The sequence below is a fragment of the Schistocerca serialis genome, chromosome 4 (assembly GCF_023864345.2).
Source record: "Schistocerca serialis cubense isolate TAMUIC-IGC-003099 chromosome 4, iqSchSeri2.2, whole genome shotgun sequence".
In the NCBI taxonomy this organism is placed as follows: domain Eukaryota; kingdom Metazoa; phylum Arthropoda; class Insecta; order Orthoptera; family Acrididae; genus Schistocerca; species Schistocerca serialis.
In genome coordinates, this window is record NC_064641.1 from 348,080,828 (window position 1) to 348,092,937 (window position 12,110).

The following is a 12,110-nucleotide window of genomic DNA, read 5'->3' on the forward strand; positions in this document are numbered from 1 at the left end:
TGTCTCACTCCCTTCCCAACCACTGCTTCCCTTTCATGTCCCTCGACTCTTATAACTGCCATCTGCTTTCTGTACAAATTGTAAATAGCCTTTCGCTTCATGTATTTTACCTCTGCTACCTTCAGAATTTGAAAGAGAATATTCCAGTCAACATTGTCAAAAGCTTTCTCTAAGTCTACAAAAGCTAGAAACGTAGGTTTGCATTTCCTTAATGTAGCTTCTAAGATAAGTCGTAGTGTCAGTATTGCCTCAAATGTTCGAATATTTCTAAGCAATCCAAACTGATCTTCCCCGAGGTGAGCTTCTACCAGTTTTTCCATTCGTCTGTAAAGAATTCGCGTTAGTATTTTGAGGCCGTGACTTATTAAACTGATAGTTCGTCAATTTTCACATCTGTCAACACCTGCTTTCTTTGGGATTGGAATTATTATATTCTTCTTGAAGTCTGAGGGTATTTCGCCAGTCTCATACATTTTGCTCACCAGATAGTAGAGTTTTGATAGACCTGGATCTCTCAAGGCTGTCAGTAGCTCTAATGAATGTTGTCTACTCCTGGGGCCTTGTTTCGACTTAGGTCTTTCAGTGTTCTGTCAAACTCTTCACGCAGTATCAAATCTCCCATTTCATCTTCATCTGCATCCTCTTCCAATTCCATAATATTGCCCTCAAGTACATCGCCCTTGTATAAACCCTCTATATACTCCTTCCACCTTTCTGCCTTCCCTTCTTTGCTTTGAACTGGGTATCCATCTAATCTCCCGATATTCATAAAAGTGGTTCTCTCTACTCCAAAGGTCTCTTTAATTTTCCTGTAGGCAGTATCTATCTTACCCCTAGTGAGATAAGCCTCTACATCCTTACATTTGTCCTCTAGCCATGCCTGCTTAGCCATTTTGCACTTCCTGGCGATCTAATATTTGAGACGTTTGTATTCCTTTTTGCCTGCTTTATTTCCTGCATTTTTATATTTTCTCCTTTGTTCTATTAAATTCGTTTTCTCTTCTGTGACCCAAGAATTTCTACTAGTCCTCGTCTTTTTACCTACTTTGCTGCCTTCACTGCTTCATCTCTCAAAGCTACCCATTCTTCTTCTACTGTATTTCTTTCCCCCATTCTTGTCAATTGTTCTCTTATGTTCTCCCTGAAACTCTGTACAACCTCTGGTTTAGTCAGTTTATCCAGGTCCTATCTCCTTAAATTCCCACCTTTTTGCAGTTTCTTCAGTTTTAATCTACAGTTCATAACCAATAGATTGTGGTCAGAATCCGCATCTGCCCCTGGAAATGTCTTACAATTTAAAACCTGGTTCCTAAATCTCTGCCTTACCATTATGTAATGTATCTGATACCTTTTAGTATCTCCAGGATTCTTCCAGGTATACAACCTTCTTTCATGATTCTTGAACCAAGTGTTAGCTATGATTAAGTTATGCTCTGTGCAAAATTCTACAAGGCGGCTTCCTCTTTCATTTCTTCCCCCCAATCCATATTCATCTACTATGTTTCCTTCTCTCCCTTTTCCTACTGACGAATTCCAGTCACCCATGACTATTAAATTTTCGTCTCCCTTCACTACCTGAATAATTTCTTTTATCTCGTCATACATTTCATCAATTTCTTCATCATCTGCAGAGCTAGTTGGCATATAAACTTGTACTACTTTAGTAGGCATGGGCTTTGTGACTATCTTGGCCACAATAATGCGTTTACTATGCTGTTTGTAGTAGTAACCCGCACTCCTATTTTTTTATTCATTACCCCTATTTGATTTTGTATTTATAACCTGTAATCACCTGACCAAAAGTCTTGTTCCTCCTGCCACCGAACTTCACTAATTCCCACTATATCTAACTTTAACCTATCCATTTCCCTTTTTAAATTTTCTAACCTACCTGCCCGATTAAGGGAGCTGACATTCCACACACCGATCCGTAGAACGCCAGTTTTCTTTCTCCTGATAACGACGTCCTCTTGAGTAGTCGCCGCCCGGAGATCCGAATGGGGGACTATTTTACCTCCGGAATATTTTACCCAAGAAGACGCCATCATCATTTAACCATGCAGTAAAACTGCCTGCCCTCGGGAAAAATTACGGCTGTAGTTTCCCCTTGCTTTCAGCCGTTCGCAGTACCAGTACAGAAAGGCCGTTTTGGTTAGTGTTGGAAGGCCAGATCAGTCCATCATCCAGACTGTTTCCCTTGCAACTACTGAAAAGGCTGCTCCCCTCTTCAGGAACCTCATGTTTGTCTGGCCTCTCAACAGATACCCCTCCCTTGTGGTTGCACCTACGGCTATCTGTATCGCTGAGGCACGCAGGCCTCCCCGCCAACGTAAAGGTCCATGGCTGACGATAATCGCCAAAGAGACAATCTGTTCGTCACTAGCAAAATGAAAGTTGTCTACGTTATTTTACTTTAACATGATTTTCTTCTACTTTTTCCCAGTTCGTGAGTATTGAAAATACTTTTACGATTGCTAAGAATAGTTGTGGTGAGACGGACTATACTTTTCTGTCTCTTCTATTAGTTCTCAATTACATTGATCACTACAAAGCTAAAACATATGAGAAACTCTAGAACTGACGTATACACTGTGAGTTACTAACTATTGCCACCAAGAGTAACTCCGAAAGTGTGACAGGAACTGAAAAGTTTGTGGGACAAAAGTTGCATGGTACAACGGGGGCCATAATATGACGTTGGTTTTTTGTTGCTGGATGGGGTCGTGTCAGAAATATGAAGGTCAGAATTGTTTTTTTTTTAATGGGATGCTATTGTTTGGTACTTATTTTCTGATAGCGGCTATCGAGACGAATCCAATGATGTGTCTTTTAAGGTCAACGAAGGTCACATAGGTGTCATGAACGTCCATTTACAGAAGATGTCCGAAGTGATGACCATTGGTATCAATGCAGTGCTGCAGTCTTCTTATCATGGACTGAGTGGTATTCCTTATCACTTCGGCATTTATCGAAGTACATGCTGTGACAGTTCTCTCTCGCATATCTTCAGGTGTCGTTGGAACGTATTTATAAACAATGTCTTTTACGAATCCCCACACGAAAAAAAAAATCAAGAGGCTTCAAGTGCGGCGAACGAGTAGGCCACGACACATCTCCGCGTCCAATCCAACGATTAGGGCATTGTCTCTGCAACTCATTTCTAGCCATCAGCGAAAAATGTGTTAGATATCCATTGTGGTGATACCATATTCTACTCCTTGTTCCTATAAGAAACCTAATATTTCTTGCAGGAATGTTGTGTACTTCCTACCATTAAGATTTCCACACCGTTCATTCATCGACAAACGTTTTTGGTATGCAACTTGCCGCACCCAACATGGATTTTCAGTTGCCCAATAACGCATGTTATGCAAATTATGATTTCCATGGTTCGTGAATGTAGTCTCGTCATTAATTAACATCAAATTAATAATCCCTGTGAGTCTGAAGTTGAACCCATCGGCAGAATTCAATATGACACATACAATCCGTATCAGTTAGTTCTCGGTAGAGACTGATTTGGTAAGGATGATATTTATGGCGATGCAGAACACGAGCAATACACCTCTGACTCTTGCCAGATTCCCTTGCGATTTGACACGAACTAACACAAGGATCTCAAACCACCGTGGCAAGAGTACCAATTTCCGTTTCCTTGTTAGTAACTTTCCTTTGCCGGATATGTTTCCGATGCGTTAAAGGCTCAGTTGTTCGCAGTTTATCATACACGTGTTTAAATATACGACGTGTAGTTCGAGTTCGTGATTACGTTGAGGATATCTTTCAGCGTATAAGTCTCTCCTATTACTGAATTTCGTTGCCATTCTCCGTAAATGAGAAGCAGATCGACTTGTCTTCCGAACGAAAACATTTTTCACATTCGCTTGATTCGACGATACTAGTCTTACCGTTCCTACCAGTGTCGTATTGCAAAAACCGTCGAATAGTGTTTACATGTCAATGGCACGTTAGATGGATACGTCGCATTCGGCGAATATTTACTGTTGCACGATATACGAAAGAAAATTGTCAGAGCATGTGCTTCGATAAGTGCTGAAGTGATAAGGAATACCACTCAATCCGTGATAAGAAGACTGCAGCACTACATTGATACCAATGGTCATCACTTCTTAACAACTTATATAGATGGGCGTTCATCTTTGTGATCTTCGTTGACCTTCAAAGACCTTATTGTTACACATCATTGGATTCATCTCGATAGCCGCTTTCAGAAAAAAGTACAAACTACAGCATCTCATTAAAAAAAAAAAGGTTGTCCTTCATATCTCTAACGCGGCCCCACCTAGCAACAAAAAACCAGCGTCATATTGTGGCCCCCGTTGTCCCATTCAACAACTGTCCCAGAAACTTTTCAGCTACTATCATACTTTCGTAGTTATTCTAGGTGGCAATAGTTAGTGACTCACCCCGTATATTCTTCAGTTACTAACGTACCTCGCATTCCAGCTTTTTTAAAACTCGGATCTTGATAAAAATTGCACAAAAACTTTTTTGAGATCCATGAATCCATGGCAGAAGTATACATGATACTCATTGCTCCACCGTATAATACCAACTATGACTCGACAGTGGCCCATTGTTCCGTATCAACTTCTAAAGTCACCCCTTTAGTCATGAATCTGAAAGGTCTTATCAACTGAGTTTGTACACTAGAATGCATTAGTACGGTAAAATCACAACTCCAGTTCTACAGAACACTGGACAGTCGTCATCCAAGTTGAGTGTGGTCTTGTCACAGCACAATGTGAACTTGATACAATAATACCAAGACATGATTTACTAGGTCTACAGGAATTCTACGAAGAGACAGATCAACCACGGACAATCTTAGTCGTAGCAGTGGTCAACTCCATATCTAGTTCACGGATCTTGACAAACATTCTCGTCATTGTTTGGTATCCACAAGCTTCATCCAAGGTCGGCGATCAGTATTACTTTTTTCAACTCTAGTAGATGTTATGACCAACTCAAATGAACTACGGTGTGAACTCTTCATTGTGTGATGACACGATTCCATCTGCAGTAAGCTTCGTGAATGTCACATGTGTAAGAGGCGATCAGACTGGAGCTTAGCTCTCAACATTCGTTAAAAAATGATCGCCCATTGAGGTACTCATAAAAGTGCACACTGGACTACTGTGAGGTGGAGGACAATTTCCGTCCCAGATGGGTCTGAAATTCACATACAGAGTGAAAGTAGATGCTATGTGACACTAAAATATAGCATGCTTCGTGATTAAAAAAGTCTTGTAAATAATTGATTTCAGCTACGAGTCGCCCTTTTTAAATTTTATTGGCAGATCTAGATTTCAGCTAGAAACTAGCCATTCTCAATCCACTATCATTTTTGATCAATGCATGTTGATCAAAAATGGTAGTGCATTGAGAATGGCTAGTTTCTTGCTGAAATCTAGATCTGACAATAAAATTTAAAAAGGACGACTGATAGCTGAAATCTATTATTTACAAGTCAATATTACAGTCGCTGCGTGCAACAGCCTTCTGAATGGAAGGTAACCTGATAAAATAGTCTTCTGAAGAATGCCTGCGGAAGAGACAGTACTTTTAACAGCAGTTACATACATGGTGTTTACTAGATGAGACGAAGTTTCCAGGAAAAAGATAAATTTATCGGCTTGAGACAAGTAATACTGGTCTAAAATTTTCTATGGGATAGCTTTACCAGCGGGTTACGAGGGCTTAAGAATGATGAGCCTGTTCCTTCTCTTTCACCTGATCTGAGGCTACTTGATTTTTCTTTCGGTTATATACTTCGTATCAGTCATTTTCTGATCGTAGTTCTCGACGTCAAGGAAATGTACTCCTATTAACCCTTCAACATCATCACCCATAATCAAGTCTGTATTTTTAGGACGACACGGAGACCGCCAAAACTTTCCTTGTGGAAAGTCTATAGAGATGTCTTTGATGCTTGTACAGATCCATATGCAAATGAAGTACGTAATGATGTCATCTGGTCTCATCGACGAATATTTTCAACGGTAAATAATTCAGCACAGTCCTTCGAGGTATGAGTGGGATACTTTAGCATGTTGCTGGAATAAGTCTTGCTTCTCATGCCCTAATCGCCAAAAAAATGGCACATAGATCTCTTATACCATTTTTATACAGGTGCTATGACCCACATGACCACAACAACATGGCACAGGCATCTTATTGTACAGACTCGCATATAACGTGATATTTATAACGTTCTGAAGAGGGTACTAAGTGCCTGAAACTGGTTAAGGAATTTAACCTTCTTCTATGGACCTGGTTGATCATTATTTAAATATATACAACTTGAGTTGCTGAAAATGGATAAAATACTAATATTATACATCATTAATGGTATTACACATCGTTGTATGTACACTACGAATTGACGTAATTAATGCTATGTGATGCGAGGTATTTCATTCCATTTTGAGTGATTTTTAAGAGCATCCACAACTACCCCGTCAAAAAAATGACGGATATTCTACTATATAAAGCTGCGTTAGGTTAAATTACTTACATTGCATACTTCCAAAGTACTCGCGATGTGTGTTTCTTATTACCTTTTCCAGCGATAAAGTGAAATATAATTAGTGAATGGTTCCCTGCAATAGAAGAGACAATTTAGAAAAAAGATAGCATATAGAGTTCTGTAAAACACTAAGACAAATGTCAACCATTACTGTACCACATGAGCAAAATGGTTCAAATGGCTCTGAGCACTATGCGACTTAACTTCTGAGGTCATCAGTCCCCTAGAACTTAGAACTAATTAAACCTAACTAACCTAAGGACATCACACACATCCAGGCCCGAGGCAGGATTCGAACCTTCGACCGTAGCGGTCGCTCGGTTCCAAACTGCAGCGCCTAGAACCGCACGGCCACTCCGGCCGGCCCACATGAATAGATGACACATTTCTGGATACGTATTGATGAAGAAGTGAGCTAATAGGAACATGTTTTTGGACTTCTCAGACAGCAAATTTCAGCGGTTTTTCTCTTCCAATAGTTCTTTATTTGAGGATCAAACAAATCATCATATTACCGTTCTACACTCATACAATTTTATAAGATAATTAGTAGCTTAGGAATGAAGCACTGATTGCACAAAAGCGAGCAGAAAGACACTATGTTATTTTGATACACAGTTATCTCACGGGCATCTCTTAAAGGAGTTGGGCATTCCACATCCACAAGACACATGTTCAGTGAGGAAGCGCACAATTAAAAAAACTGCTTGAGGAGAATAATTATGTCCATAGCTGCAACACTACAAGGAAAAAAGACCTCTTTTAATCTTGAACTGGAGTTGTCATCGGCAAAGAAGGTAGTTCAATACGAACCGACAAAGACCTATTATCAATTTTCTTAATAACATGAAATATCCGACAGGTAGTAAATCAAATTTTATATCTGATCTGAAATAATTTCTTTTCTACACATCCCATACCACACACTTATATCTAAATGAACACTCCCAGCATGGTAGTCAGCAGAAAAGTGTATTTACTCTGGTGTAAAATCTATGTTTCATTTGTAACATGTGCAAGGAGAAAGGCTGATATATTCTTTTTGATTATATTTAAAGCACTGTGATAATATTCTCTGGCATAAGAGATACCCACAGACAAAACACGTATACACTGTCTCCAAACTGGTTGCTTTTGTATTTCAATAGAAATAGTGCAGGTGATTATATGCGTCATGTAAGTAACTGATTATGCAGTGATTGTGCTTCATCGTTTGTAGCTGCAAAAAATATTGCAGGTGCATGCCACGGAGACGACTTATATTATTTATTTTCAAACCTCACTTTCTGCCCAGTAACCAGTGAAGTTCCTGAGAAAGACCAGGAGATTGTAAGATTAATGACCGAACTATGGACAAACTTTGCAACAACTGGGTAAGTAGCATAACAATTATAAAATATACGAAAATAAATGTAAATTTTCTTGCATGTGAACAACAGCTAAGGGATCTTGCTTTTTAGTACCTATTTGTCCCTGTGCCAGTTAGAAAAGTATGACCTTTTGCCTTCTTGGCTATTGATTCCACTAAAACTGCCATGATGGAGTAAATATTGACTTAGTAGAGAATAAATGAATCATTACATGTTTCTAATGAAGATATATAATACAGTTTTATGGAACTATTTACCACTGAGACTTGATGTTTATACTTTCTTGTCAGTTTTTTGAACGTTTATATAACTGCAAATCACCCTAAAAATTAAATTGAAATAACGTGTACAATAAAACTGTGCAATAATTTAATGACAATTAATGATAATACCTGTTTTCATAATAAAAGTGGCGGAAAATCTTAGCATGAAAGCTTTGACTGTTTTTTCATGTGTTAGTTAACCCATATTATTCTCCGAAAAGTTTGTATACATCTCCAGCAAGCTCGTAAATGTGAATAGCAACATAAAATTGACGCAATAATTTGTAGGAATCCAACACCCAACGAAGAACCACTACATTGGCCAAGAGTCACGTCGGAGGCAGACTTGGAATATCTGGACATAGGTCAGAAGCTGGAAGTCAAGACCGATCTGATGCAGCAGCGAGGGGACTTTTGGAGGTCGCTGCCTCTTATACACCATCACAGTGCAGTGAAGGAGGAGCTATAAGCAAATCTGTAACGTCTCTCGGCAATGATTTTACAGTGACAGGTGTGCCTCAATTCTGAGTGAAAAAATGTAAAATATGACAAATGAGTGGTATGTTTGATTGTGCCTGCGCTACTGCTCCGAATGTCGTCAAATTTTCGATTAAACATTGAAAAAGTAAAAAAATGTTTTGCACCTATCTTCAATTCCCCATAGCCACTGATGTTAACTGCAATAGCGATTAGGTTTTGAAATTTATGAACGCGGTTTGACATTAATGTGGTTACTAAATTTTATAGTAGACAGCCACCGCGTGTCAGTCCCCGTTGAAATACTACTACCTTTAGTACTGCCAGAGTAGTTACAATTTTTGCACACTAATTTCAGCAACAGATTTTCAAAGGAATAAATCCGTTGTTCCTGTACTTATCGGCAGTTTCTGTGCTATTGTGCTACCAGGAAATGACCGATTCTCGACATCTGCAGCACTCATAAATCGCAGTTGTCGGCGATACCTTGTTTTCTTGCATTTAATTTGCGGTTATACAAAATGTCCCATTTTTTATGCTGAAGGAAGTGGTACATTCCACTGATTCAGAGTCTCTCAGCATGTAGTTTGGTAATATATTCTCAGGAATGCTGTAACAGTATGTGATTAAAACTTCACAAACTTTCGCCAAATTAATACGCTATCACTGTCAAGTGCAAAATGCTGATAGCTACCGCCTGACAATGGCTTGGACACAATCGCCTGAGAACTTGTATTTTTGTGTCTAATTGATGCAAATGGAAACTTGAAGGGATTTAACGAAATGGTACATTAATTTAACAGATATTGTGTAATCAGTAACATAGACATCCCTATTATATAGTGAAATATGTTTACATCCAATAAAGCAGTACACAAATGTGCATATGTTCATTTCTACAAAAAATATTTGTTTCATTTTTATCTGTAGATATACTGAAAGGATTATGGCTCTTAAAAATGATACTCACTTATATTTAACATCGTACTTATCGAATGGGAGAAGTGTAATGTTTATTTGGGATGTTTTCTGTTACATTATTTCGTAACATGGGCCATAAAAATGCATTAAAATGTTACATGCAAAGGATCAGTCTGCGTCTGGTTATGTAATGTTCTAGGTATGAATTATACTGTGATGTTGTAGCGTGGAGCGACAGATAAAATTATTTGGTTTGTTATTTTTTGTTTACTTTTTGAACATTTTAATGTTTGGTAGCACTTTGTGATTTTTTGATATAATTGCCTTTCACAAGGGTCTGTGAATTATTTGTGCGAATAGACAGAAAGCCGTACTGTTCCTTGAGTCCACAAACCCACCATTTAGCTCATCGAAACTGTAATAAAATGTTCTAGCTCTCTAAGAATAAAGCAGAGGAATCAAGAGCCACTACGATAAATAAAACTCTACTATCGTTTAACTGAGGAGTATATTCTCACAAAGGTTCACATGCACAAGAATTAATTCGGAATATTATTAGGGCTTGGTCTATCATTCTGAGCACTTGACACAGTCCAGAAGGAGTTCTACTCTTAGTTTGTGATTAAATAAAGCAATTAAAATGGAGAATAATCTCAGACGTCGTGCGTTTTGCAGCGGGCTGCACACAAAACGGAACATCGAAAATGGAAGACGGGCTTTCCAAGTAAATTATTAATCCTAATAAGTTCACTTATTTACAGTTTTACAAGATGTAACCAATATCTCGTTGGATCGAAAAAAAGTCACGTTAGTCGTCATTAGTGCCATCCGAGGCTTATGTGGACACCACAGTCGACAGAATAACGACACATTCTGTAGCACAGCGTAACTCATTCCTTATGACTGACGGCGACCGAATAACTTGCTAGGTGCACACACTTTGGTATTTATATATACGTGGTGCGGACGGTGAAAGTACCTCTCGCTCTAGCCTTCCTTCAGGATCGGCAGCAGCGCTTTTCTACTAAAAACTGGCTATGTAGTTGTCAGTTGAGGACATACGATCCCAATGTTTCTCTAGATACGTAGGTCTATTCTCCATTTATACTTTATAAAATTCTCTCCTCTATAACCTTAAATTTTAATCTCCACGGTTGTCACATTTGACGCACCTGACCTAGCCCTCTCGGTCTTCCACTTGTTTGGGCCATTAAAGGATCCCATTCGTGAAAGACATTTTGAGGAAGACAAAGAGGTGATTCACACAATGAAGGACTGTCTCCGCCACCAGGACAAGGACTGCTACCGACAGGACAAACACACCCTCGTTTCGCGCTGGAGAAAGGCCATAGAACGGAGTGAAGATTACGTGGAAGAGTGGGGTGTGTAGATAAAACATCATTCTTTCGTGTGTGTAATTCTCATTATATTCAAAAAAGAATTGTTGAAAAATAAAAACTGTGGTGCATTATTTTCCGGGCAACCCTCGTACTTACGCGAAATGCAGTGCTGTCATTTTAGCTTTGTATCTAACATACTAAAGTAAGTGAAACAATACGTTTTCTAATTTTTGGCACAAAATTTGATTTTTGATTAATAGTTTAAAAATCAAAGGAGGTAACTTCATTGAAACTTCTACCATATGTTTTTATGATAAACTGAATTTAATTCCAAAAACGGAAATTCCGAACTTCATTGTAATGCCTTTTAAGATTTCGAAAATAGTGGAATAATTCAAAAGTGAAAGAGGTAACTTTCCAAAAACCTCTACAGAATGTTTTTACAGCCAAACGAACCAAATTCCAAACTTAAAGCCTTCTAACTACGAGGGCTATCCACAAAGTACATTACGTTTTCGTTTGTGTCCGTTAGGGGCGGAGCTAGCGCGGCCAACTCGGTGTCATGGCATTCCGCCGCTCAGTCGGCATCCTGCCGTGCTAGTGAGAGGTTCTTGCTGTACTCCGTTGAGTTACTGTGACAGTTTGAAATGTCAGCGTTAATTGAAAATGCCGCGAAGTGTGAAGTGCGTGCTGTAATAAGGTTTCTGATTGTAAAAAAAAATGTACACCGATAGAAATCTATCGGCAGCTTTGTGAAGTGTATAGGGAACAACATAATCACTGAAGGTCGAGTGCGTCAATGGGTCATAAACTTTAAAAATGGCCAAACTAACGTTCACGACGAAGAGCGAAGTGGAAAACCCAGCATAGTGACTGCCGAACTTTTCTAAAAAGTCGATGCCGCGGTCCGTGAAAACCGTAATTTCACAATAACGGAACTCTCTATGAGTTTTTCACAAATTTCACGAAGTTAGTTGCACGAAATCATTACCGAAAAGCTTGGTTACCACAATTTTTGTGCAAGATGGATACCAAAAATCTTGACAGAGATTCACAAAAATCAGCGAATGGCTGCAGCGTTAACGTTTTTGGACGCTTACGAGAAAGATGGCTACTCATTACTGGATCGAATCGTTACTGGTGACGAAACATGAGCTAAGCATGTGAACTGCGAGACAAAATTGCCGTC

At 39.0% G+C, this 12,110-nt stretch overlaps 1 protein-coding gene across 1 annotated transcript in view; it reads left to right on the plus strand.

Annotated features, from left to right (window-relative positions):
* LOC126474119 (juvenile hormone esterase-like) overlaps positions 1 to 9,539 on the plus strand; it is an 87,153-nt gene extending 77,614 nt beyond the window's left edge. Inside the window, exons 9-10 of the mRNA XM_050101549.1 lie at positions 7,788 to 7,923; positions 8,472 to 9,539. Coding sequence (XP_049957506.1) covers positions 7,788 to 7,923; positions 8,472 to 8,652 — 317 coding nt within the window. The 3' untranslated portion in view covers positions 8,653 to 9,539. The remainder of the gene's footprint in view (positions 1 to 7,787; positions 7,924 to 8,471) is intronic.
* Positions 9,540 to 12,110: the final 2,571 nt, after the last annotated feature.